Genomic DNA, 24,656 nt, shown 5'->3' with positions numbered 1-24,656 from the left:
TAAAAAAGTTGATAAGAAATAATAAAGTAATTACATCTTTTATTAAGTAAATACCTATGAAATTAAGGTATAGATAACAAGATCGTGACTTATTCGCAGCATGTAAAATAAAATGGAAAATTGATATGAACAATCTTCGTTTTTGTTTAAAAATTTAGATAAAATATTTTGTATACAAAAATTAACTCTGTGCAATTACAACAGTACCATTTTGTCCCATTGTTCCACTTTGTGATACTGTAGGTGCATTTGAGGTCTCATTAATAGGTGGTGTTGAATGATTATTTACATTTGTGGCTGTTATAGTTTTATTACGCAATTCAAAGACTTGCTGTATAGCTTTTCGAAAACAGAGAAAGTTATAATCAATTACACCTGCAAATTTAAAGAAAAATTATTAAAAATTTTTAATAATTCATATTTTTACGTTATTCAGGAATAATGTATTATTATAATTACATTACCTTGCCTATCGAAATTATCTTCGCGTAAAATACAAACTAGGGCCAAGAATTTATTAACTTCTCTTAGATACAAAATTGTTCCATTGTTTAGTTTAATTAGGCTAGAACTCTGATTATCAAATGCTGCAGCCTCTAAATCTTCTCTTAAACTAAAATTAATATAAAGTCAATCACATGATATATATATATATAGATATAATGGTTTCATATAAAAATTATTAAGGCATACCCATATATACAAGATACATCAATAACAACATCAATCATATCACAGCAAAGCTCATAACTTTGCATGTCTACAGGAGAGCTATCAGTAGCAATATAAATTTTAGATACTACATCAAATAAAAATGCCTTTTCAATTGCAGAATTCTGTAAAAAAATGGTGTATGATTTTGTCAAGAAATAGAATAAAAGGAGTTATAATTATTTTTCTTACTGATATGAGTATGTTAAGTAAATTTTCTAGAGTTGGTAACTGTGGTATCAGCTTTTGAACAACTTTACTAAATGCTTCAAATATACTATGATCATATATAGATGTCAAATGAAAGCTCAAATGTATCTGATCGCATCCTGAAATATATGAAAATTTTCATATGTTGTTAATGAAATAAAAATGATTTTTTAGCTGCTTTTGTTTACCAGAATCTGCAAGGTCATCATTTGCTCTAGTATGTATGTCTCTTTGTGTTTCCATTTTGCAATCATCAGACAAACCATCAACTTTGTGTATGAACACCTCAAATTTTATTGCCTGATTAACTTTGTATGCTTTTGTGACTGTTAAATGAAGTTTATTAAGTGCTTCCATGTAATCATCTTGAGCATCAATTACAAAAACCAATGCTCCACAACCACCAAATATCATATCACTGTCAAAAGTAGGATCAAAGAAGTCAATTTGTCCTGGAAAGTCCCAAATTTGAAATTGAACAAAACTAGAGTTACTTATATCATCCTTAATAATCTTATTTGTGCTTTCCAAGAATAATGTTTCATTTGGTGACATTTTATGAAAGACTACTTTTTGTATTGATGATTTTCCACTTCTAAAATAATCATTCATTTCATTTAATCAATAATTGATGAAATAATATTGCAATTTTTAAATATGGTTAAAATCTAAATACCTTCTAAGTCCCATTAAAAGTATTCTAGGTTTTTGTTCCCCTGCCAAGGGATCCATTGATTCTTCTGTTTCTCCATCGAATGGAGCATATCCAAAATCTTTAGGGAAAGAACCTACATCATAACCTGCTTGATATTGATCATCATCATCCTATAATAATAATATTATTTTAAAAATTATAACAAGTATTGAGTAATTATAATATTTTTAATATAGATTGTTTGCACACTATAAGAACTACTAAACATTGAACAAATAACTTGAAAGTTATTTAAATGGTACTCAGATAATAAAGAAAAATAGTGTTAAGTAAAAATAATTTTATCAATAAATGAAATGAACTACTTACCATATTCTTACTTTATGTATTTTAAATTATCTTTGTATCAAGGCAGACTACTATTTCCAGAAATTCTCACAATACTACAAATATATTGTGTGTTAATAACAATTAAAAATCAGTACAAATTAGACATATATTTGCAAGTGCGTGGAACCATACTAAATTATATACAGTAATTATTTGATACAATATCAATACACATATCAGTATGACACATCCATACACAAAAATAAATATTCATTTTCAATCATTTAACTAATTGTAAATGAAGTTTGTCATTCATTAGAATAACATTGATCATACTTTGTATTAATTGATTACAATGATCATCTTCATAGTAAGTACATGATTAAAGGAGTACAAATTACAAAATATAAGAATGTATTATAATAACTTTATTATTATACGTGATTACAGTACTGAATAAACGGTGTAATGAAAATAGACACGAATACAAATTACCAATCGTGCAACTACATATTTCTCTAACTATATCACCATTTTTCTAACAGTACTTGTAACTTACTTCACGTATCTCATGTGTTTCTGTTTGCGCGAAAAACGTGTAAAACGGAATGAAATAAACGTGAAGAGCAACGAAATTTTACGAAGACACAATTGCATAAAATATTATAGTAAAACATGAAAGTGATTGTCGCAACTGTGTAGTTATATTTTATAAGCTAAAAAGCTAGGAAATGGCAGAAATTTCGAATTCCACTGTGTTTACAAACGATGCATCCTCTACTGGTGCTTCCGATCTTCTTCAACAAGCGTTCCAACAAGTTGTTGATGATGATGATCAGAACAATGAATTCGTCGCATTTTTACAAAATGACGACAATGATTCTCAAACCATTCACTTGACTCCGGAACAGGCAGCGGCCTTAGGGTTAACTTTCGAGGTAAATTCGGGTGAGGAGGTTATGTATCAACAGGATCAAGATAATACCATTTCAACTCTACAACAGAATGTTTCAACAAAGAATAACATTAATATACAGGACCAAAATTCATTATCTTCTCAAGATTCTATGCCAATTGATCAGTTAAATTATCAACCAGAAGAAGTACACAAGTCTAATGTTAATGAATTGATTAAAACAGAATGTATTGATTTCCAAGAATGGCATATGCAAAAAGTGTCCGATAATGAACATCTTCAAGTTCAAAAATTTGATAATGATTTATCATTAGAAGAAGTAAGCTTACATGATCAAAATCATGAAACTCAATTGATTGAACATCAAAATAATATGATTCAACAGAATTCAGGTACACAGACAATAGTTTTAGAACAATCTAAGGTACATGCAGTAAAGACAGATGTTGCACATATTAAAAATATTCATGAGAATGATTTACAATATACTATTGAAGATAGCATAGCACAAAATCAACTTAATACAATACCTAATTCTCAGGCACAAATCTTACAGAAACTGCCTGTGATTTTACCATCTTCACAATTTATTATAAAACCTGCACAAACTATACTCAAGCCAGCTAAAAATATTAGATTATTTCAAGGTTCAAACAAACTTACTAATGCCACTGTTAATCCTATTAGTACTGTACATTCGCTTAATGCCAATTCTAATCCTAATTCTGTATTACTTTCAAAGGCAACTATATTAAATAACTTGTCCCCACAAATAATAAAAGCCACTCCCATAACAGCTCAGTTATTAAATACCAGTGGTATATCTGCACAGCTTTTGAACACTTCTCAGATAATAACGGGTACTTGTGAAATACAGAATCAGTCTGTCAGTACACCGCATATTACTAATACTATAGTAAATTCAATGTCTGGAACAACACAGAATCTTGTTACTTCGCAAATACGTTTATCGCCGATTGTAAAAACATCTCAACCTCTTCAGAGAGGAAATGTTCAACAATTTTTAACTCCGGTGCTAAAAGGTACATCAAATGTGCTTCCAAAGACTAACCAAATTATAAACAATACAAGTGTAGCAACAGCTATTCCTGCACAATTTTTGAAGTCAGTACAAATTCAGCCCCAATTAATTAAAACAAAAGCCACGATTAGTAAGAAAACTGCTATAGCAACTGGAATGCCAAAAGCTACAGTTAATTCAAGCGCACCGGTTGTGCTTCGTGCTGCATCAATCGTTAAAAGTCAAGATTTGAAAACCGCAACGACAAGTTCTACATCTATTTTAAAACCAACTCAAATTTCTTCAACACCAATATCTATCTTGAAACCTCAAGCAAAAATTGCATTTAATAATTCAACCAAGCAAAATGTAACTGTGACTACTCAAAATGATACTAACATTTCAAACAACTCTGTAAATGTTTCACCAAAATCATCTATTGTACAACAAGCTGGTGTACTCGAATCTGGTAAACCACTGCAGAATGAGGCTATTAAACATAAACTTAATCTCATAGTAAATGGCACAAATCTTAAAATGAATAAAAAAATTAAAACTACTCCAATTAAATCAACAGTACTAAGTGAATCTTCGGACGCATCTAAACCACTTGGCTCTAGTGAGAATCCAATACAAATAGTTCAACAAGGACAAACATTTCATAGGTATTTAAATAATTCATGTATAATACGTTTTTAGTTCTTTTTTAATGACACTGTTTATATTTATTTCAGTATGCAACGTTTGACACCAACACAGTTGAAACAAATAGCACATGTATTGCAACAACGCAGTCAAGAAGCAGCTGCTTCAAATGAAAGAGTTGTATATAGGTTAGTACATACATATATAATGTATTAACCTTTATAACTAAACAATTAATATGTCTTCAGAGTTGTATTTCCTGAAGAACTGGATTTGCGAATTAGAAATCCTAATAACTTATTAAAAAGCCGTGGTGGAAAAAGAGGCAGACCAAAAAAAAGTGCTGTTAGACCTTCTTCCTTGCTACCACCTAAGCCACCACCGATTCCTGATGAAGAACAAGAAGAAATAAAAGTATAAACGATTTACGCCTTTCATAAATAAAAATGATTCTGCGATTTTAATGTAATAATATTTTCTTTAGGATGAAAGAAAAAAGGTTGTAGCCAGAACACGATCTGGCAGACTTTCTCGGCCTCCAAGGCACATGGTACGAGATTACAAACATTTACATCATTTAGATTTCCTGCAACCTGATTTAGACGATTCAGACGGTGGTTACAGTGATTATAATACTAATAACGATAAACTTGAAGAAGAAGAATCTCCTAAGGAATTATTAACAGGCTTAGAAGTACCAAAACGTAAAATATCAGATCATTTTAGATGTCCTACGTGTAATAAAATATATTTAGGACGCACTCGTATGGCGAGGCACTTTGAAATGCATCCTGATCATGGTAGTCCCGAACAACTACCTCCCCCAACGCCTGAACCTGAATTAAAACAAAGCGGAGGGCAAGATCCTTTGAAACGTAAGGGAAAGAAGCGGGGCCCTTGGGCATACGTTACACCGGAAGCTAAGTCAGAAAGACGTCAGATAAAGTTAAGAGAAGCTATTTCTGTATGCGAAGATCTTGAGATAATAAAGATAGCAGCAAAGCCAGTACTTAATGCACAATCACTGTTTGATCTGTTAGTACTGAAATCAGAAAATAATGTAAGAAATTTTTTGGATGAATTAAAACAATTAATGGATAAGATACGGGAAAAGGCTGGAACAATGTTAACAAGTACGAATAGCGACGAAGAATCAAATAAGGATTTGATTGACATCAGTGAAGAATCTCTTTGTGATGCTTTGGGTCTTAATCCTGGTTTATATAAAATTAATAACGAAGCTCTGAAGAAGGTTGAGACTCCTATTTGTAGTACATATGATAGCCGGGAACCTCCGCACAAGTTACAAAAAATAGACAATTCTGAGGATGGTAAAGAAAATTTGGAAGAACGAATGTCTAGTGGATTTTCTGAAAGTTCAGATCTCAGTGTCTCAGACTTTCTGACTGATAGAAGAAGCGAGGCTGTAACAAATCCTACTTGTCCAGAGGTACTCTCTGCTTTAACTTTGATGAGAAGAAATCCAAGTCCTGTAAATAGTACAGAGAATAATAAATCTAACAACATCTCGAAACTTTTAATCTCAAATCCAGAGATTCAGAATCAAATATCAGATAATCCCGGTTTTCAAAAGGTCGATATCAGTTCGTCAAAAATTTCGAACTATCAAAAATCAGAAATTCGTAAAGAAAGTTTTACGAAATTAGGGAACAGTTTAGGATCAACAGACTTCTGTAAAGTTGATGGTAATTATGAACAATCTAAGTTAGAGCATATAGAGCAAACTTTCATTAAATTAGAACCGCCAGAACAGGGTTTTGTTAAGTTAGAAAATGGTGCTATGGAAACTTATCCAAAACAAGAAACTGCACATTTTGAGAACAGTATAGAAAATAGCACTCAGAACTTGGCTAAAGGGTTTCAAAAGTTAGTCTCGAAAATAATTCCTATGACTTCGTCGGATATGAATTGCATTAAAACTGTATCATCTGATACAAGTTCTAAAGTAATGCCTGCTACATCTAGTTGCAAAATTTCAGACAACCTAACTATGCTTCAAGATACGGTACCAATAATTTCCAATAATTGTGATACTAATATATTTGGTAGTTCAGAAAATTTGGATATGTCAAAAATAACTCAGTACGACCATATTGCACACTTAGATATTTTAAGTACAAGTGGAGTGATAGACAAAAATCTATTAATCGATGAAAAATTAGTTGAACAACTGCATCTAGTAGATCAATCAAATTTAGTCGATGAATTAGTATCGGAACGACTAAAAAATATTATGCCAGATAATATATTAGAAAATAATTTGATACCAAATAATTCAAATTTAGACGCGGATCTTGATTTCGAAGCGTTAAGCGAAGAATTTAATAGGAATACCAGAAGTTGATTCTTGGATAATTTCCAGCAAGATGTTCCTAAAGAAATTGAATTAATATGTATAGTGTATAATAATGTTAAACTTATTATACAATTGAAATTGTATAATATGTATGCATATAATTACACAATGGTGTAGATATTTTTTTATAGAATTTCTGACAGTATAACAATAACACTGTAACTTCCATAATTGAACAGAGAATATCAAATATTAAAGTAATATAATACATTATTCTCATATGTGTATGTAAATAAGACTGTTTCTGTTATATTTATTGTGGATAATGTATATGTCGTATTCAGAAATGACATTAAAAAAGTATTCATAGCATATAAAGAAACTTTACTATGTTGTATATTTTTTCAGTGTAAACGAATTTTTATTATTACACATAAATATTTTTTTTTATTTTTCGGTGAACGGTCTTTATAATCATACACATAATGCAGTGAATATTTTCAGTTTAAGATTAGTTTGTAAAAAGACTCGTATGTAATTGAATCAAGAAGTAAGGAACTAAATCTACTAGAATGATGAATTGCATATTATAAAACACGCATGCACTCATTCATACAACTCCCACTCCCACATTCAGACATACGTGTATATATATATATTTTCTGTAAATATAATTTTTCGTAGTTATTAGTTATACAATCAGATGAAAATATATTATCATAATTTTTTTTAGTTACAGTACTATTAAAATGATCATGCACAAATTATTTTCTGAATCAATTTTAGCTTTCTGCACCTATGATTGCATTAATTTTTTAATGATATTTAACAATATTTACTACTTTCAGTGACTATGTAAATTGATAAATAAAATAAATTATATTTATACTGTATTAATAATTTTATTACGTTGAAAAGATAAACAAATAATAACATTGAAAATTACAAATAACTATTAATGAATTACACTGAATTGTCTACAGCTTTCGTATAAAATATTATACAACTAAAAATACTTTAAACATCAAGAAAATAATTCCATCCACATTGTTATAGCATTTATGTATAGCAGAAATGATTAATTTTGTATCTATCTGTAAATATGTATTATACATATATAAACAATGTATTGATACAATTAAAGGTTAATGGTACTAGTAGCATTAGATTAATGACAAACTATAATCAATTGCAATTTATCATAAACTACATAATTTTAGTTCCTTGTGTTGAAGATACAATTTGTCTACATATGTAAACCAATGTATACCACATTCATACTACTTTTTTGTGATCTCAGATACCAATTACAAATAAAATTTCACAACTTGATCAGAATTTTAACTATACATTTCAATTACATACTTCTTTTTTTGTAAAATTATATAAATGGTGTTTGAAAAGCCACAAATAAATGATCATTCTGTTAATCTTTGTTTTATTTCAATAGTTATAAGTTATTATATAAATACAAAAAAAAATAATTATAAACATGGAATCGTTTTTAAAATAAGAAGATACTTACCCAAATAAATACCAACAATAATTATCTATGCCCAGTTTCTATCAATAATGATTCCAAAGATATTGTCAAATTTTCTGGTATTAATGATTGATGCACCCAGGTAGCAAGAAACAACATTTTCCAGGATTCTGTGTAATAATGAGCTACATCTTCCAGAATTTTACGTTTTATCTTTGCTTCTTGAAAGTATGTGTTGTATATTAATTCTGCTACTTGTTCTAAAAAACAGATACATAAATTACCATTTTATACCACATATGTTTATGAAATAATTTTATATTTATTTGAAAGATAGCATATAGCTCTTTATTAATGGAACATGATCATATATACCAAATTTTATATTTGGCCATGTTACAAATAGCTTATCCTTGTGTGTTTCTAAAGATGCTGTTACTTTTATTTGATACGCAATATCACCTAGACTCTTCACAGTATTATCCTGTGGAAAAAAGTCTGCTTAAATTGTTTCTCTTTTAATACAAAGATGTATATTTAAAACATGTTTTACCAGTGCATCACAAACATCTTCCAATTTATCGCATAATTCTTGTAGAGTTTGAGAATACGATTCATCTTGTTTTAGCTGAGATATGTTTTTTAATAATGTTACTCCTTGTAAATGAAATGTATTCCAGTTTTGTATATTTCCATGAATATCTGCAGCTAAATCTCGTATATGACGAACAGAACCTGTTAAGTTTCTTCCTTGTGTTGATTTTGGAGATGAAATTTCTGTAAGTTTAATTGAAAAAAGGTTTTTATATTCGTTCCTAAATTACATATAATTTTTAATACAAATTGTTTGTGCTTATTTACGTAAGAATTATTTGAAAGAATAATTAATTACTTACTACTGACAGGTGAAAATTGTTCTTTGTTCATTATGCCTGTACAAGCCTCTTTCTTATTAATATCACCTGTTGTGATAAAATTGAATTATTGTTTGCAAATACAAAATTAATGAAATAAAAGAAACAATAATTCATATATAATACTTATGTAATCAAAAATAAAATATAACAAGAAGAAAGTTTCTTGTAGTAATTATTACATATGTAAAATATTGTGTGATGATACAAAATACGAGTATATGATTACTATCGATATTACATACTAATAAATCGTAAAAATTAGAGATTAAGTTTTCTATTTACAATAATATATTTACAAAAGGTTCGAAATACCATCTTACTGGTTATTTATTATGAAATAAAGTATTATGGAGAAGCAACCAATGACAATAGTGCTTCTAAACAATCTGCTTATGAAGATATTAATTATAAGAATAACACAAAATATTACAACATTTTAAATATAATCTAATTGTGTTAGACATGTAAAATATACAATCGATCGTGTTTTCTTTTAAATTTTTACAATAATTGTAGAGAATTTGCCTTGTATTTAAAAAATGTTGAAAGTATATCATGCAGATGGCGCAATGATACACTTATGCGGTAAAATTGAATTTAAAATTAGATGCGCGCAATTTAAAAGCAACGGACAAGCATGCGAAATATTAATATACAAAAAAGTGACTGTCCTTTCATACAAAATTAGATTTTAAATAAATTGTACACTAAATAAGGTACAATGTATTCTTAACTTTAACATTTTTCAAGATATACATTTTCTTTCAATATATTAAATATAAAGAAATTTTAATTAACAATGATACATATAATGTCATGAGAAAATCAAATGAGAATTAAACTGCGTATAATTGTCCCCGTCGTCGTTCCTGGAAATATGACATTGACAATATAACTTAAAAATAAATGCAGCATAATGCATGCCGATTGTTTCCAGTTTGATCAGTAACCAAATTAAGAATCTTAAATATCTTGGTTAAAGTTCAAAGTACGAAAGGAATGTTACACACGTGATAAGACAAAAGTCAGGAACGTCTGTTCGATGCATCGTGTTGGCTCTGTTACTTTTGTTCGAGGAACGGCCGGGGAACAAGGTCACGCAGGTAAAATGGCAGTCGCCGAGCGAACTACGACCGCGTCTCGATCGTAACTCCGTGACTTGATAAACGAAGAAGAATGAACGTGTTTCTTGTATTTCGAGAATTTGTTTCGAAACCGGCCTCTCGTTCACGGGCCACGCAATAACGTACCGGCATCTCTTGGCCGTGGTTTCTCGAGGCTCGACCAATCTGGTTAGGCGTATTCCAAACGAGTCGCTGCGAACACGATTCAGGTTCTCCCGTGTTCGTGCAAATCTACCGGTGTAAGATCGGAATCGATCAAGCCACAACGAAGCTTTCGAGTCGCGGAAGGAAGTGGAAAGTTTCATACTTGTGAGACGTGTCCGTCGTCGAAACCGGATTCGTTTGGTTAGCAGTCGGAAGAGGCTGGATGGTGCTCGACTTTTTTCGGTGATTCGAATTTGGAACAGTTCTTTTTCGAACAGGTGCGAAAGAAAAGAGTTCCGACCGGTGACGTAACTACGCGGAATGATAATAGATACAGAGGTTAACCGCTTGCGTTCACGATCAGATAAACAGATCGAAATCGTGCTTCGTGTTCGACAACTCGTATCAAAAGGTGCGCCCAATAAAAGGTTTCGCTGGTGTTCGGTACTCTGTGCGAGATCTTCACTGTTACAACAATGAAAATGGAGGTAAGTGTCCTGGATGGATTGTCTTTGATATACTATAAAACGATTATTTCCAATCAACAATATATATCATATGAATTAACTTCCTTTTTAAAGCGCGCAACACCTGACCGACGCTCAGGTGTCACTGTATTCAATATTTATGTCTAACGTTAGGTACCGTTTGAATTGATCGGTTGGTAGAGCGGTACTTTTCGATGCTAATGAAACGAAGAAACGATATTAGAATTGGTAATTTCTCTGACGAATTTTTAAGAAGATAACTTCGAACAGACGTCGCGTATCATTTGTCTAAACAGAATTCAAAGATGCAGGGAATTCAGTCGTTCGCGAACGACTGGTCGGACGGCTATTCAAATCAGTTTGTACGCTAGTTTAGAATGAGAGCATTTATTTTCAGAAAAACGGTGACGATGATAATAATAATATCGAGTCTGATGGAAATTTGATCATATACCGGAAAAGGAGGGTTCAGATGAAAAATGCTAATTAACGGTAGCGATAAGTTTACAGTTTGTGGACAAAATTTATCCATACGCAAACTTATCGTTAACCTCGTGATTGCACTTGTACGCGTTGAGAAAAGAACCGGTATTGTACAGCTCCTCGACATAACGTAACAGAGCAATTTTTTACACGCGACGAATTATGTAGCTCGTGATAGGACGCAAGACCTGAGGTGTTTCACACCGTACTCGCAAATTGGTACCGTTTGAATATTTATTAAATTCCGCGGGCTTAATTGCTGCAACTTGAAGAGTTGCGTTTCACGGCTACATTCGATGCTGGTTTAATTTAATTACATATAAGGTATGTGGGTCGTCGTCGTCGACTGTAAACGTGGTTAGTCCCGTTTCTAAAAGCAGTTCGACAGATGTTTCGATGATAAAGGTAGAAGAAATTAAAACAGCTGTTGCGCTCCCGTTTTCTTAACGACGATGACAGTGTTTGAGGAAACAGGCCCATATACACTACCGTCAAAAAGTTTGGATACACTCTTCAAAATAAATATCTCATTTAAAATTGGACCAAATGACTTGAGATTTTTTGAGAAGTTATACAAATTAATTTACTAACAATAAGATATACGCTTTTGTCGTTTTAAAAAATTACAATTTATCAAAATCGGGAAAGAAATAGTAAAAGGCAATTTTTTAACTTTCTTGACTCACATAAAAAAGTTAAAAAATTGCCTTTTACTATTTCTTTCCCGATTTTGATAAATTGTAATTTTTTAAAACGACAAAACTACATATCTTAGCAAATTAACTTGGATAGATTCTCGAGAAACCTCAAGTCATTTGGTCCAATTTTAAACGAAGCATTCTGTTTTAAACAGTGTGCGAATACTTCTGCGTATAGCTGTATATTTCTTTCTTAACAAATCAGCAGTGGTTCCCAATTTTGAAAGAAGCTAGTTTCATCTACAGACGAATATTGTTTTATTATATTTATAATAAAAAAATATCTCGATCAATCCCTTCAGAACAGTTATTCCTAATTCAATTAATTACATATCTTGATCATTTTTACCGGGTGAATCTTTGAAACTAAAGATTGTAAGATTGTACTTATAATCCTTCGTTGAAATCGAGCGTGTATCATCGAACAGGAATTTTAAGTCGGTCATCGATACAGATAAAAACGGGGGATTCTATCGAAAGAAGACTCGTGGCTCATTTTTCTCTTCCCATTTTTCTTGTTTCTTTTTTTTTTTTTTAGAAAGGAAACAGACACGAGTTACAGTTAAGCAGTCGTACTAGTCGGTGTTCAGTTTTCAATGAGCAGCATTCCTAACTGCTCGAGTACAGCTGCTCACCTGGAAACCCTTCAAGAACTCGTTTCAGTAATATTCGGTTCCTACGCGGAAGCGCGGGTGAAACACCTGAGTGAACTTGTTTCCTACCTGTGAACCACAAAACCACCGGTTTCTTTCTTTCGGACACATATTCTGATAAATATTCATTTAATCGTCGCGATGGGAATGGTACAAGTGAAATGATTCGATGATACCGTAAAACTGTGATGAAATCGTGTTCGAAGTTTCTAAGGTAATTGTCATAGAGATGATCCGTTTCACTGCGCTTCTAATTATTCATGCCTAACGCATCTTACGATTTGCATTGAATGAGATCGTTCTCTTCGCGTGAGAACTCTTGCTAAACCGATAAAAAAACGTTCGAATCGCCTTTTCTGTATAACGCAGGGGAACGAACTGAATTTCATGGATGAAAGAAATACCGCGGTTAAAGTACAGTAATTGTTCTACTTAACGTCTAATTTATGAACAACACTAGGACTTTTAATCTATTACATCGGTGAAATATTTTATTCAGTAAAAATGCGAAGTAATGTCAATAAAAAATATTTATCTTAAATTGTAGAAAAGAAGATATTTCGAATCAGAATCTTATCGTTATTTATTGTCTAGTGAGTCACCTGAGAGGCTCGTTGAAACGAAATTCGCCATGCGATCATCTGTCGATCGGTAATAAAATTGACCTTGATTTTCATACACGTTTCCTCGTTTCAAAGCGTTAAATGAAAAATATCAATTGGGTGATATTCTTTATTAATGTCTCTCTTCAACCAGTCAGTGAAAATCAAACAACAGTCATCGATTGCGATATCAATTGATAAAACTAGATTAAGAACGGTCAGCGTAGATAAAGCGTAAACTAACAGTTCGATTGTTCGTTGAAACAAAGTCCGACAAGACACGGATTCGTGTTACCCGTTCGGTAAGTTGGAAAAACAATTTCTCATTCGGTTCTCGTTTTAAACGGTCAACAACAAACATACAATAGAAGGTGTGCATCTTATTTATTCTTCCGAAAAGTGAAGTAATAATTAAGATAGTTCTTAGCCAATGCATTGGATTTCTTGTATAATGCAAAGATTTTCAAATATCCATTATTAATTAAGATGGATCCCTTAAAGAATAATCTTAAATCATGTAAACAAGCCACGTTTATGATAGACGTTCGTTATCGATCAAAAAATCTAATTATCCTGGTTGCGATAAAAGTTTTGATGGATCGCAATCGGTGAACACGAACGCCGTGACAGGTTTAATCGCACGGCGGTTTTGTTCGGCTAGTTTTCTGGAATTTGCTTCCCGTTAGCGGGACGCAAAGGTAGCCTGGAATTTGATTCGTCTCGTGGTTTCTATTTTTTTTTTCTCTCTGTATCTCTCCCTACGGACAAGTCTCGCCAAGGATCCAGGGACCCTCTAGTACCGCATTGAAAATCCCTCGACCGCGAAGGTGTACGGAAAGCGACGTTTAGACCCGGTCGCACGGTTCACGTTGAAATTAGAATGAAGGTCCAGAGGGTCAGATTGCGTAGCCGTTAATCCGACTTGAAACACTGACTTCTGTAATTACGAGGATCATCACGAATCGCAATCATCCGACGTGCGGTTGAACGAACCCTTGCATCTGCTAAGATGCAAGGTAATTTTTCATAGGAATATGATGTAATCACTGTTATTAGCGTAACTAGGGATCCAGGCTGAAAATGTGGATTTCTTCTGGTTAATCGAATTCCATTTGGTTGCATACGCAGGCGGAGCATAGGTTGGAGCAGCTGAAGAAGGCGACTGACAGAATACAGAAAGAGATCGAAGAGGTCACGGAGAGGGAGCACGAGCTGAGGAACGTGGGCAGCATTAAAACCACATCCCACGAGACGGTTGATTCCAAGGTACGCCGCGACGTACACTCAGGTGCAACGCGGGCTTCTCTTGGTTAAGGGATGGGAAAAGCCTCCCATCATATGCTTTTGATCTTGGGAGAATCCTGTATTTGCTAAGGTTCTTTTAAGTTCTTCCAGAGTCCTCCTGATACCTTCTCCGTTAACTACGAGAAGCCTACATTTCCCCTGAACGTAAACCTCGATTATGAGTAAGTATAGAGGAAGGAGCTTCCCACCACTTGCCGTCATTAACATAGAACCTCCTATCTTTACAGATAAAGAATATGGACAAATAAGGCGAGTGATGGATTCTTCCTTCCCCTACACTTCCCTTAACTAAGAAAAGCCTTAGTTTCACGATACTGTACATACGTATATTCTTGCTCAAGGTCGTTGAATGAAAGAGAGAAAAAGTATACGGCTGATGGTATCCTTATAGGGACGAAATGCATCAGATCATCGTATAGGAGATGTCCGTGAACGACAAGGACGATTATATACGCTCGGTTACCGATTTAATGATTCACGATCCGTACAGTATTTCAATCTTGTTAGCCGCGTGACCGGAATAATTTTCATCTTTCGTCTTTAAAATATTTCTTCTCCTAACGAGTATCGCGATATCTCACGCAGAGTTCTTCTTTTTAAATATTTCTTTAATATAGTTTGAAAGCAAAGGACAGAAAACGAATCTGTTGTTAAACTATAGTAAATTTTGTTATTGCTTTAGCAATACAACGAATCTATTTTATTATTATGTTTATAATCGCAGTGAAATTGCAATACATAAATGCGTACATTTATTTTCGTAACACTGTTGGATTTTGATGGACGTATCTTATCTGCTGATACGTTAAAGTGTATGTAATGCCGTTTACCGTAGAACTGTCTTTTTCGTACATGACGCGGCTATTGTCGCCGATAATAATGATTAAAAATGCAGTTTTCCTATCTATGCTCGCGAAGAGTCTACCGTAAGTTACAAAGGTTGTTTTATTTAGTACGCGTTACGCTTTCTCGCACGCTCTATTTAAAATAACTGAAAATAATAGATAACAAATTCGGGCGTTACAGGTACGACGAATGCCGCAAGCTTTAACTTCAGGAAAGTTAAAGAGGACAACGTCCACCCCGCAAATTCTGGAAGCAGTTAGTTTAACTCCATCGACACCACCTTTAACACCAAAGATGACGAACGGAGTGATATCCAGTCGCACAACACCGACACCTTTACGTTTCGCGACAGCGCCCAGCCAAAAAGGGTTGATGCATAGGTATACATTTACTCGTTAATTCTATCGATATTCTACTCGGCACGTTCAAATCAGAAGCATCCAATATTTACTTGTGCCAATTTCATAGGTTTCTGGCTACCCGAGGGAAAATTTACAAACCGAAATCCACTGTTAACGACACACTGACACCACCTACCACACCTACTATCACACTGAATCCATTGAGTATTAAAGCTTTCAACAAGAGTCTGGAAATTCAATTTGAACCGGACGACGAACCTAAGAAGCCGCCGGTCAGGAAAGGATACGTTCCGGTGGAAGAAAAAATTCAGAAAGAATTGCATGAAATGAAAGAGCGAGAAAATGAGCTCAGGTACCGATCTGTTTTGTTAACGCGTTAAATACCGTAGAGGTATTCATTACAGGAAGAAAAGAAACATAAGTGTATCGTTGTCTTTAGATTTTTTTTGTACTTTAGGAGTATTAATACATTATATTTACAATATCATTTTTCTTACAATTATGCGTTATCGGATCTAATGTATCATTGAGGTAAATTATGAGGTGATGCTTATATACAGTACCTTCGTTTATTCAGAAAATCATAAAGTACGTGTACGTATTTTTAGATTAATGCGGTCGCAGATGCTGGCGAAATCTCAACCAAATTTATTAGATATTGGTAATGACAATGATTCGGACATATATGATGGTTCGAGCTCTTTAAGAAGTGGCACCTCGTCTAACACTTTAAATGAGGATGAAGTAGAAAAGGAAGCTAAAGGAAAGCACAAGGTATACAAATATTTATTTTTATAACGTGTCAAATACGTATTTCTCATACGTTAAAATGTTTTAACTGATATGTATATTCAATAATTCATTAGCCTAATCCACGACGCCGAAGCACCCTCATCGCGCAATGGGAAAATTTGATAGCTGCAAAAAAGGAATCGAACGATAAGAACAATGAGAACGATTTAAATTTCTAAAAAGTTTCTACGCATTGTAAAAACTAAACAATCAATTTTTATCATCGTTCTTTGAAAGTCGCTAACGGGTATGGTAAGATCAGCTGAAACATTTCCATTACCCTCAGCATTCGAACCTAACACAGTACCACCCTTACCATACTGATATTTATCAGTCTGATAAAACAACCTTTTTCATATCAGTATGTAACTCACCATAAGTATAATACGATAAGCATATAATGTTTTATTCTTAAAATAATTATACGCATCATGCATTTTCGGGCGACGCAACAATGCATGTCACGATTTATAAAAATACTTAACAACAGGCACACCAATACACGTATTAAGCGAAAACTTATCATAATGACGATCGATGTATCTACCGCAGTGTTGTTGTCGGTGTCCATATCAGTTCCAGTAAAATCCATAATTTAATCAAAATTTTTACTATATTTTCTTGTTGGTCTTTTTTTAATTTTTTTGATCCACTTGGTTTTGATCTGTTGTATTTTTTTCTTCATCAGAGAGTTCGAATTATATGTATTTACCTTTAGTTGGGTATTGTCTCTGGAGCTGTGTGGAGAAGACTGATATGAAGCTAAACATTTAAGTTATATTTATACTACCTGCTGCTGCCGCCGCATGTCCTTCTCCACGTAGATTTTTATAGCTTACAAATGCGCGCGTGCGACAATGGGTTTTCATTTTTAAAGTATGTTTTATGCCAATATTATTGGTTTTGTTCATCTGTTCAACTTGCGTACTAATTTATTTAAGAATACGATAAATATTTATTCAAAAGTGAAAAATTTACCTGATTAATTATATATTATATTTAATGTTTTCTTTTTTTAGAAGCTTTCAGTATTAAAGAATAAGCTACACTAAAAGTAAAATTATCCCTATTATTTTTAAGTATTACAAGCATATATATCTCATATATTTGCTTGTTAATTGTAATATATCTATTACTATACATATTATATGTATTTTTAACTATGTATTATGTACTTAATCAGTTGTAAGGAATAATTACATATATGTATGTTTGATTTATTTGCATATGTGATAGTATAATTCTAATTACATATAAGGATAAACGATTAGTTTGTGCAATCATTCTTGAGTTAATAAGATGTGTATGTTAAACTTTGTTTCCTTTCTTTTCTCCTAAATATATTAAAGATAAGTACAAAATAAATCCTTTGTACTTGTTCCATTTTTACCACACCTCGCACTGGTAAATAAAAAGACACAATTTTGACTCCCTTTGATTCTATTTTTTTAGAAATCAGTCAAAATCAACACAAAATCGATAAATTATTCAAATAATTGTTTGACGAACTTTTATTTTAAAAAGACCGCCATAGATTAAATTTTTAAAAATTCGACCATAGCGCCATCTATACGAAAATGGCTCAAGCTACTCGACAACTTACCGATCGACTTTCCGAAAGGTCGGGGTCGGTAATGTTGCCGACTAGTTTCCGCAAGTTCTCGATAGATGGCGTCAGTATTCCCGTTTCCACACTCCAAGCAGCCATTAACACGAATTATTTTAGTGTGGGACTAATATTGACGTCTGTGCACGTGTTTTGAAGCGACAGATAAGAGCTATGGATATTTCAAATAAAAAGAAAATGACAGATGACGAGATTGCAATTTCTTTACTAACAAATGTTATTGAAGATGAAAGTAAATATAAAATTAAGAATATGCCATTTATGTATGAAATTAGGTTATATTTTATCATTTATGTATATTAATTAAGTCACTTTACTTTCTCTGTTTCAGCTGTTGAAATATCACACTACATAAAAAGCATATTAAATGGACAATATGAACATGTTATTAATGATGAATTACCTTCAAGACTGTGTACAATATTATCTGATACTGATAATTTTGATAAAATAGTGAATGAGAGTATAAAGAAAGAAGACACGCATAATTTATGGCTAAGCATTGGAGTAGCTTCATTATTATACTTTGTTCAATGCAATTGGACAGGCCCTCAAGTAACTGGGGACATTGAATGGTTAAAAGTTAAAAGAAAGGATGTACTTAAAGATTTATCTTTGCATGATGAATGCAATGCAAATGTTAAAATGCCAGAACTCCTTTATTTTTCTAAGATAATATTCTCTAATAAATTGTTACAAAATACTCATAAAAGCTGTATTTGGTGGCTGTTGAGAGTGAAACTTTTGCATCAATTTATATTAAATGAAAATTCTGGTGTACTATATGAGGAGGCAGAAGAGTTAATTATTCAGATTAATAATTTGCCATTATTGAAACATGTCTATTGTAAAACCTTGTTTTATATTGAGGCTGCACAGTTCTATTTCTATTATAGAAGAATACAACAATCAGAAAAATATCTTGAACTTGCTATAGAAGCAGCTAAATTAAATTTAAAGCTAGAAGGTGTATTGGGTAAACGTACAAAGTATCAACAAGAAGACAAGGCTCAACTATTTTTAAAAGTAGATACAGGAGATAATCAGTTTCCTTCTAGAGATTGTAAAGATTTACCAAAATCTTTGGAATTAAATGATGATGTCAGATTGGAACATATTAAGTTTGCAGAAAATATAAAAAATGTACAATTAGGAACAATTGAAGAAGCAATAATATTAGCTAAATAGTAAGTATATATTTTATATTTTATTAAAACATTAATAAGAATAAGTGTATTTAATTACAAATTTTGTTTTTAATAGTACTCAGTTGCAACTATCACAACCAAAGGATAAATTAACAGATGAAGAATTGAAACCTTATTTAACCGTGAGTATGTTTATCTTTATTATATTTAAATTAATTACTGAAAAAGATTATTTTATAGGCAGTAATAGATAGTACAAAGAATTGGTCCTTAAAAATGGCTGCTCTTTATTATCGGTGTGTATTAGAATTCACTGATAAAAGAGCCATTGAACGATCGATGATGCAAATGGAGTATTTGATACACGAATTGAAAAATTCAAAAGTTTCCGTTACAAATAGGATAGATATGTTTTTTGCAAGTGGAGTGAAACCAATTTGGCACTTGGAACAGATGTGGGCACAATTAATGTTAAGTCTTGGATTAGTAAAAGGAGCTTTAGATGTGTTTTTGAAGCTAGAGTTATGGGAAGAAGTTGTTACTTGTTATAATCTGTTGGAATTGAAACATAAAGTACATTTCCTTAATTTATATAAAACATTTATATATATATATATATATATATGCAATGAACAAATGCACACTTTGTTAATAATTCTAGGCAGAAGAAATTATTCGCCAAGAAATATGCAAAAAGCCAACACCTAAGTTATGGTGTTTACTAGGTGATACAACTCAAGATCCCAGTTTTTATGAAATAGCATGGAAGCTGTCTAATGAAAGAAGTAGTCGAGCTCAAAAACATTGGGGATTTTTCTATTTTACAAAGAAAAATGTTAGTATATAATTATTGTAAAATCATGTATATATATTAAATTCTACTGTTTAATCATTTAAATAAGTGCATTCTATTGTTTTATTTTCCAGTATAAAGAAGCTATACCACATTTAAAATTATCAGTTGAATTAAATAATATTCAGGAGGACGTTTGGATAAGACTTGGCTTTGCTGCTTTGGAAACAGAAGATTGGAAATTAGCAGTAACAGCATATAAACGTTACTGTGCTTTAGAACAAACGGTGTGTATGGTTCCTTAGAAACACTTATTCAATATCAAATATTCAAGAATAAAAAATTTTATAAATTAATTATAGACATTTGAGGCATGGAATAACTTGGCAAAAGCTTATATAAAACTTGGTGATAAACCAAAAGCTTGGAAATCTCTTCAAGATGCTATCAAGTGTAATTACGATCGTTGGCAAATTTGGGATAATTTAATGATCGTTAGCATTGATTTAGGACATTTCTCAGAAGTAAGAATAGATATTACTTTTAAGAATAAAATAATTAAACCTTTTCTATTAAAAGTTAACAATTTTTTAATATTTTTGTAGGTAATTCGATGTTATCATCGTATTTTGGACCTCAAAAATCATCATTTAGACGTTCAAATTCTTGATATACTAACCAATGCTATACTAAATAATATAAATGATTCAGAGGGAAACCCAGCGCAGAGATTGCTTCCCAAAGTTTTAGAATTATTTGGAAGAATTAGTTCCTTCGTACATAATAATTCAGATGTATGGAGAATGTACGGAAACCTTACCGCACTTAAAAATGCAGATACCGATGATGAAAAAGCGGTGCAGTATTTGCAACAAGCGCATCGAGCTGCCGTTTCAGATCTTAAATGGTTTCAGAAGGAAGAATCAACTACAAAAATATTGCAATTATGTTGTACATTAGCAGAAATGTATTTGCAGTGTGCTTCCAAATGCGAGGATAAGAAAAGGAGAACACTATTAGGAAGTGCAAAACTATCTCTTCAAAGTGTCGTAAAAAAAGTTAAAGATCAACAGTGGGACAATGACAAAATTTCTACATCCTTACAGAAAGTCGAAGAATACTTAAATACTGTAATAATTGAGTTAGAAAAAATGAAATTGAACAATTTATAGACATTAAATACTATATATGCGTTTATATATTTTATGTTTTATTTTATAATATTACAAAATTACAAATATGTATTTTATATAATAATTTTATGTAGATACTATACTCATTGTCCCCTTGGTGCCAATCAAAAATTCGACTCCTCCATCTATGTAATAACGGCAGAAACTACTCGGCAATTTACCGACTGCAGGATGGTCGATCGATAAGCCAGCAAGTTATCGACTTGCGGAGTAAGTTGTTGAATAGTTTGGACCGTTTTTGCATAGATGGCGCTAGGATCAAATTTCAGGTCTTCTGATTATCTTCTACTATCTATAGTCGCTGTTTGCTACAACCTGTTTGAGGAGAAAGGATACGGAGTGAATATAAACCCGACATTCTGTTGGATGGAATTATTTTTTCGTCGAAGCTCACATAAATCTCAACAACTCGGATTATCAAATATATTTAAATTTATTTTTATTCTTGAAAATACGATAGTTGACCTTGCGCAAAGGTACTTTAACTATTTCTTATATTTTATTTTAAAAAATAGAGTAACAGACATTTTGCAAATTGTGATTTGTTTATAATAAAACATTTATAATCAAATAATTTCTAATTCCAATTAATGTTCTTTTTAGATGGCATTTACAGGAAAAGTTGTGCTAATAACTGGAGCTAGTTCTGGAATTGGAGCAGCAACTGCAATACATTTTGCTCAACTTGGAGCAGAACTAGCATTATCAGGACGTAATGCACAAAACTTGAATGCAGTTAGTGAAAAATGTAAACCTAACAAAACATTTATGGTAACTGGTGAACTAACTAATGAGGCTGATGTTAAAAATATTGTTGAATCTGTTGTCAAACATTATGGTAAATTAGATATTTTAGTTAATAATGCTGGTGTATTAGAAAATGGATCAATAGAAAATCTTTCATTAGAACAACATGATAGGTATAAATTTATTTTTGAAAATTAAATTTCATGAAAGGAACATGAAAACAATATACATTTTGCAGAATATTTAATGTGAATGTACGCTCATTGATGCACATGACAATGTTGGCTGTTCCACATATAACAAAAACTAAAGGTAATATTGTAAATGTATCAAGTGTGGCTGGACTAAGAGCATTCCCAGGTATTTTATCATATTGTATGAGTAAAGCAGCAGTTGATCAATTTACCAGATGTGTCGCCCTTGAACTTGCACCAAAACAAGTATGTATTATAATTTTAAATTATTATCTTTAATACAAATTTATATTTATACAAATTTACTATTTGATTTATAGGTACGAGTAAATGCTGTAAATCCAGGTGTTGTAATAACTAATCTGCATAAAAGTAGTGGTATGACAGATGAACAACTAAAGACATTCTTTGAGGGTTCTAAACAAACCCATGCACTAGGCAGACCAGGCAATACTTCTGAGATTGCAAAAGCAATTGCATATTTAGCTAGTGATGATGCTAGCTTTGTTACAGGTGTAACATTATCTGTAGATGGAGGAAGACATGTTATGTGTCCTCGTTAAGAATATTGCATTATTTAAAAGTGTTATATTCATACATTTTATAAAACTGTTTAATATGTAAGAACTTAATGTTCCTAATGAATGTAATAAATTATGAGTTATGAATTACCTAAATTATTATTTTATAATCATTTAGTTTTTACAGTGTATTGTATAATTGGTAAATAACAATTATTTTTAGATTTTAGATTTCTTTTTAAATTTAAGTGAAAAACATACTAATATAATTTTCTGAGAAGTCATACTGTCGTTTCATAATACATCAATTAAATATAATTCTTGCATGGACTGAAGTTTTTATTACTAACTCAGATATCAATTATCAACGAAACGTACATAAAAAATATTCACTGATAACCCGTACCATATGTTCGATATTTGTTCATGAAACGAGGAGCTGAGGATAAAATTTTATATAGGTATATTACAAACAATTAACTTTCATTTTATAAAACCGAAGAATATGCTGTGTTATATATTAGTTATTTTAAAGGAAATTCTTATACAGTTATGAAACAAATTTACATTAACTGATATGCAAACTACGTCACCTAACCAATTCTTTATCTTCTGTTAAGAACACTTAAGACTATATATATAGTATGAAGCATTAAACGTATGACAATAGTAACAAGTTAAACGCGGCATTAATTGTAAAATACATATATTATGTGTACCGAAAACTTACCGTATTTTTTATCTGGATTGGTGGTCAAAGGTTTCGGCCGAGGTTCCAAATCTTTAGGAATACCAACAGGTAAAGCCTGAAATCGGAATTTTAATTAATGAATTACACAATTTATCAATTAACAGAAAACAATAATTATTTTAACATTGTACAAGGTAGTCTAGAATCTTGCATGTGATCAATTTCTAACGAAAACGCCAAGTATTTGTTCTACGCATACCTATTGGCGGGAACATATAAAAGATGGAAAATCGATCTATAATACACAATTTTGTTTTTTGCATAATGTTTTTTCATAGCAAATATTGAAGATAAAGTAGTTGAAGCTTTACCTGATGATTTTAATACTGGAGTTTATTATGGATGGGCTTCTATAGACGGAAATGTTTATAAAATGGTTGCAAGTATTGGTTGGAACCCATTCTATAAAAATGAAAAGAAGACAGTAGTATGAATTTGAATACATTTTATATATTATTCAACATTTAATATTTAAAAATTTCAAATGATTAGAAAATATTATTATTTTAGGAAGTACATTTTCTTCACAAATTTGAAAATGATTTTTATGGAAAGCTAATTAAAGTAACTTTCCTGGGTTATATACGACCCCAACAAGATTATACTTCCGTTGGTAAGTATATAATTACGTAACAACCGTTTAAAAAAATTAAATGATATATTTTGTTCTTTTAGGGGAATTAATTAAAGCAATAGAAAATGATATTACAATTGCTGAACAACAACTGGAGCAGCCACAAAATAAGGCTTATAAAAATAACAAATTTTTTACAGAATAACATATTCGTATTTGTTGATATTAATGCATAAAAACGTACTTTTATAGAATTGACGATATTTTCTTATTTTAAACATAGTTTAAAATAAATTTGTTAGACAATATGTGGCAGTATTAAAATATGTAAACTTTATGAAAGTAAATTCACCATAAAAAAATATTAATCAGTAAATCGAATGATTTAATAATTTATACATATAAT

The 24,656-nt window shown here is 31.6% G+C and overlaps 7 protein-coding genes across 28 annotated transcripts; 5 read left to right on the top strand and 2 right to left on the bottom strand.

The window, feature by feature from the left end:
• Positions 1 to 32: 32 nt before the first annotated feature.
• On the bottom strand, positions 33 to 2,296 carry RagC-D (Ras-related GTP binding C/D). 3 transcript variants are annotated; one of them, XM_034334258.2, is made up of 8 exons: positions 2,243 to 2,296; positions 1,946 to 2,019; positions 1,598 to 1,746; positions 1,110 to 1,516; positions 904 to 1,040; positions 694 to 836; positions 465 to 613; positions 33 to 375 (listed from the first exon to the last, which is right to left on the bottom strand). In XM_034334258.2, exons 2-8 carry the CDS (start codon positions 1,946 to 1,948, stop codon positions 182 to 184), a joined length of 1,182 nt encoding a protein of 393 aa, XP_034190149.1. In that variant the 5' UTR covers positions 1,949 to 2,019; positions 2,243 to 2,296; the 3' UTR covers positions 33 to 181. The 3 variants fall into 3 exon arrangements, with proteins under 3 accessions (XP_034190149.1, XP_034190150.1, XP_076547290.1); XM_034334259.2 differs by lacking the exon at positions 2,243 to 2,296 and adding an exon at positions 2,099 to 2,116; XM_076691175.1 differs by lacking the exon at positions 2,243 to 2,296 and having other exon boundaries at positions 1,946 to 2,173.
• A 341-nt stretch (positions 2,297 to 2,637) lies between these two features.
• LOC117608725 (uncharacterized) lies at positions 2,638 to 7,702 on the top strand. The gene is made up of 4 exons (XM_034334254.2): positions 2,638 to 4,508; positions 4,578 to 4,676; positions 4,737 to 4,902; positions 4,973 to 7,702. The coding sequence occupies exons 1-4, from the start codon at positions 2,638 to 2,640 to the stop codon at positions 6,851 to 6,853; spliced, it is 4,017 nt and encodes a 1,338-aa protein (XP_034190145.2). The 3' UTR covers positions 6,854 to 7,702.
• On the bottom strand, positions 2,770 to 23,715 carry LOC117608730 (cyclin-dependent kinase 2-interacting protein-like). 13 transcript variants are annotated; one of them, XM_034334270.2, is made up of 6 exons: positions 9,502 to 9,691; positions 9,185 to 9,250; positions 8,842 to 9,065; positions 8,664 to 8,772; positions 8,331 to 8,548; positions 2,770 to 2,901 (listed from the first exon to the last, which is right to left on the bottom strand). In XM_034334270.2, exons 1-5 carry the CDS (start codon positions 9,518 to 9,520, stop codon positions 8,352 to 8,354), a joined length of 615 nt encoding a protein of 204 aa, XP_034190161.1. In that variant the 5' UTR covers positions 9,521 to 9,691; the 3' UTR covers positions 2,770 to 2,901; positions 8,331 to 8,351. The 13 variants fall into 13 exon arrangements, with proteins under 13 accessions (XP_034190161.1, XP_076547351.1, XP_076547338.1 ...); XM_076691236.1 differs by lacking the exons at positions 2,770 to 2,901; positions 9,502 to 9,691 and adding exons at positions 4,737 to 4,876; positions 23,656 to 23,715; XM_076691223.1 differs by lacking the exons at positions 2,770 to 2,901; positions 9,502 to 9,691 and adding exons at positions 4,737 to 4,876; positions 10,637 to 10,768.
• mdu (mitotic spindle positioning protein meduse) lies at positions 10,820 to 17,790 on the top strand. 7 transcript variants are annotated; one of them, XM_076691183.1, is made up of 7 exons: positions 10,820 to 10,961; positions 14,526 to 14,663; positions 14,930 to 14,951; positions 15,729 to 15,928; positions 16,017 to 16,262; positions 16,519 to 16,684; positions 16,777 to 17,790. In XM_076691183.1, the coding sequence occupies exons 4-7, from the start codon at positions 15,738 to 15,740 to the stop codon at positions 16,879 to 16,881; spliced, it is 708 nt and encodes a 235-aa protein (XP_076547298.1). In that variant the 5' UTR covers positions 10,820 to 10,961; positions 14,526 to 14,663; positions 14,930 to 14,951; positions 15,729 to 15,737; the 3' UTR covers positions 16,882 to 17,790. The 7 variants fall into 7 exon arrangements, with proteins under 7 accessions (XP_076547298.1, XP_034190151.1, XP_034190154.1 ...); XM_034334263.2 differs by lacking the exon at positions 14,930 to 14,951 and adding an exon at positions 14,167 to 14,413 and having other exon boundaries at positions 10,829 to 10,961; positions 16,777 to 17,789; XM_034334261.2 differs by lacking the exon at positions 14,930 to 14,951 and adding an exon at positions 14,167 to 14,436 and having other exon boundaries at positions 10,829 to 10,961; positions 16,777 to 17,789.
• LOC117608729 (tetratricopeptide repeat protein 27-like) lies at positions 18,384 to 21,477 on the top strand. Its single transcript, XM_034334269.2, has 8 exons — positions 18,384 to 18,561; positions 18,661 to 19,516; positions 19,593 to 19,659; positions 19,718 to 20,050; positions 20,139 to 20,312; positions 20,405 to 20,557; positions 20,633 to 20,794; positions 20,876 to 21,477. The coding sequence occupies exons 1-8, from the start codon at positions 18,483 to 18,485 to the stop codon at positions 21,440 to 21,442; spliced, it is 2,391 nt and encodes a 796-aa protein (XP_034190160.2). The 5' UTR covers positions 18,384 to 18,482; the 3' UTR covers positions 21,443 to 21,477.
• LOC143305219 (3-oxoacyl-[acyl-carrier-protein] reductase FabG-like) lies at positions 21,763 to 23,071 on the top strand. Its single transcript, XM_034334268.2, has 4 exons — positions 21,763 to 21,939; positions 22,067 to 22,383; positions 22,449 to 22,650; positions 22,725 to 23,071. Exons 2-4 carry the CDS (start codon positions 22,067 to 22,069, stop codon positions 22,965 to 22,967), a joined length of 762 nt encoding a protein of 253 aa, XP_034190159.2. The 5' UTR covers positions 21,763 to 21,939; the 3' UTR covers positions 22,968 to 23,071.
• Positions 23,287 to 24,607, top strand: Rfk (Riboflavin kinase). 2 transcript variants are annotated; one of them, XM_034334286.2, is made up of 5 exons: positions 23,287 to 23,386; positions 23,546 to 23,724; positions 23,955 to 24,103; positions 24,187 to 24,289; positions 24,352 to 24,607. In XM_034334286.2, exons 2-5 carry the CDS (start codon positions 23,637 to 23,639, stop codon positions 24,453 to 24,455), a joined length of 444 nt encoding a protein of 147 aa, XP_034190177.1. In that variant the 5' UTR covers positions 23,287 to 23,386; positions 23,546 to 23,636; the 3' UTR covers positions 24,456 to 24,607. The 2 variants fall into 2 exon arrangements, with proteins under 2 accessions (XP_034190177.1, XP_034190175.1); XM_034334284.2 differs by lacking the exon at positions 23,287 to 23,386 and having other exon boundaries at positions 23,412 to 23,724.
• The last annotated feature ends 49 nt before the right edge of the window (positions 24,608 to 24,656 follow it).

Source organism: Osmia lignaria, chromosome 2 (genome assembly GCF_051020975.1).
Source record: "Osmia lignaria lignaria isolate PbOS001 chromosome 2, iyOsmLign1, whole genome shotgun sequence".
Lineage (NCBI taxonomy): Eukaryota > Metazoa > Arthropoda > Insecta > Hymenoptera > Megachilidae > Osmia > Osmia lignaria.
Note: the sequence above shows the minus strand (reverse complement) of the source record. Positions and strands in the feature narration are given on the sequence as shown.

What these genes read in the sequence shown, in the direction of transcription:
- LOC143305219 (XM_034334268.2), top strand. Translation starts at nt 22,067, where the DNA reads ATGGCATTTACAGGAAAAGTTGTGCTAATAACTGGAGCTAGTTCTGGA. An exon ending in TCATTAGAACAACATGATAG is followed by an intron (nt 22,384 to 22,448) that starts GTATAAATTTAT and finishes TACATTTTGCAG; the next exon opens with AATATTTAATGTGAATGTAC. An exon ending in TTGAACTTGCACCAAAACAA is followed by an intron (nt 22,651 to 22,724) that starts GTATGTATTATA and finishes TTTGATTTATAG; the next exon opens with GTACGAGTAAATGCTGTAAA.
- LOC117608730 (XM_034334270.2), bottom strand. An exon ending in ACAATTTTCACCTGTCAGTA is followed by an intron (nt 9,066 to 9,184) that starts GTAAGTAATTAA and finishes TTAAACTTACAG; the next exon opens with AAATTTCATCTCCAAAATCA. An exon ending in ATGGCCAAATATAAAATTTG is followed by an intron (nt 8,549 to 8,663) that starts GTATATATGATC and finishes TCTGTTTTTTAG; the next exon opens with AACAAGTAGCAGAATTAATA.
- mdu (XM_034334260.2), top strand. An exon ending in ACGAGACGGTTGATTCCAAG is followed by an intron (nt 14,664 to 15,728) that starts GTACGCCGCGAC and finishes CGGGCGTTACAG; the next exon opens with GTACGACGAATGCCGCAAGC. An exon ending in AAGCTAAAGGAAAGCACAAG is followed by an intron (nt 16,685 to 16,776) that starts GTATACAAATAT and finishes ATAATTCATTAG; the next exon opens with CCTAATCCACGACGCCGAAG.
- LOC117608729 (XM_034334269.2), top strand. Translation starts at nt 18,483, where the DNA reads ATGGATATTTCAAATAAAAAGAAAATGACAGATGACGAGATTGCAATT. An exon ending in TCTATTTTACAAAGAAAAAT is followed by an intron (nt 20,313 to 20,404) that starts GTTAGTATATAA and finishes TTTATTTTCCAG; the next exon opens with TATAAAGAAGCTATACCACA. An exon ending in ATTTAGGACATTTCTCAGAA is followed by an intron (nt 20,795 to 20,875) that starts GTAAGAATAGAT and finishes ATATTTTTGTAG; the next exon opens with GTAATTCGATGTTATCATCG.
- LOC117608725 (XM_034334254.2), top strand. Translation starts at nt 2,638, where the DNA reads ATGGCAGAAATTTCGAATTCCACTGTGTTTACAAACGATGCATCCTCT. An exon ending in AATGAAAGAGTTGTATATAG is followed by an intron (nt 4,677 to 4,736) that starts GTTAGTACATAC and finishes ATATGTCTTCAG; the next exon opens with AGTTGTATTTCCTGAAGAAC. An exon ending in AAGAACAAGAAGAAATAAAA is followed by an intron (nt 4,903 to 4,972) that starts GTATAAACGATT and finishes TATTTTCTTTAG; the next exon opens with GATGAAAGAAAAAAGGTTGT.
- Rfk (XM_034334286.2), top strand. Translation starts at nt 23,637, where the DNA reads ATGTGTACCGAAAACTTACCGTATTTTTTATCTGGATTGGTGGTCAAA. An exon ending in ATCTTTAGGAATACCAACAG is followed by an intron (nt 23,725 to 23,954) that starts GTAAAGCCTGAA and finishes GTTTTTTCATAG; the next exon opens with CAAATATTGAAGATAAAGTA. An exon ending in AAAATGAAAAGAAGACAGTA is followed by an intron (nt 24,104 to 24,186) that starts GTATGAATTTGA and finishes TTATTATTTTAG; the next exon opens with GAAGTACATTTTCTTCACAA.
- RagC-D (XM_034334258.2), bottom strand. An exon ending in TGATGACCTTGCAGATTCTG is followed by an intron (nt 1,041 to 1,109) that starts GTAAACAAAAGC and finishes CATATATTTCAG; the next exon opens with GATGCGATCAGATACATTTG. An exon ending in TACTTAACATACTCATATCA is followed by an intron (nt 837 to 903) that starts GTAAGAAAAATA and finishes ATTTTTTTACAG; the next exon opens with AATTCTGCAATTGAAAAGGC.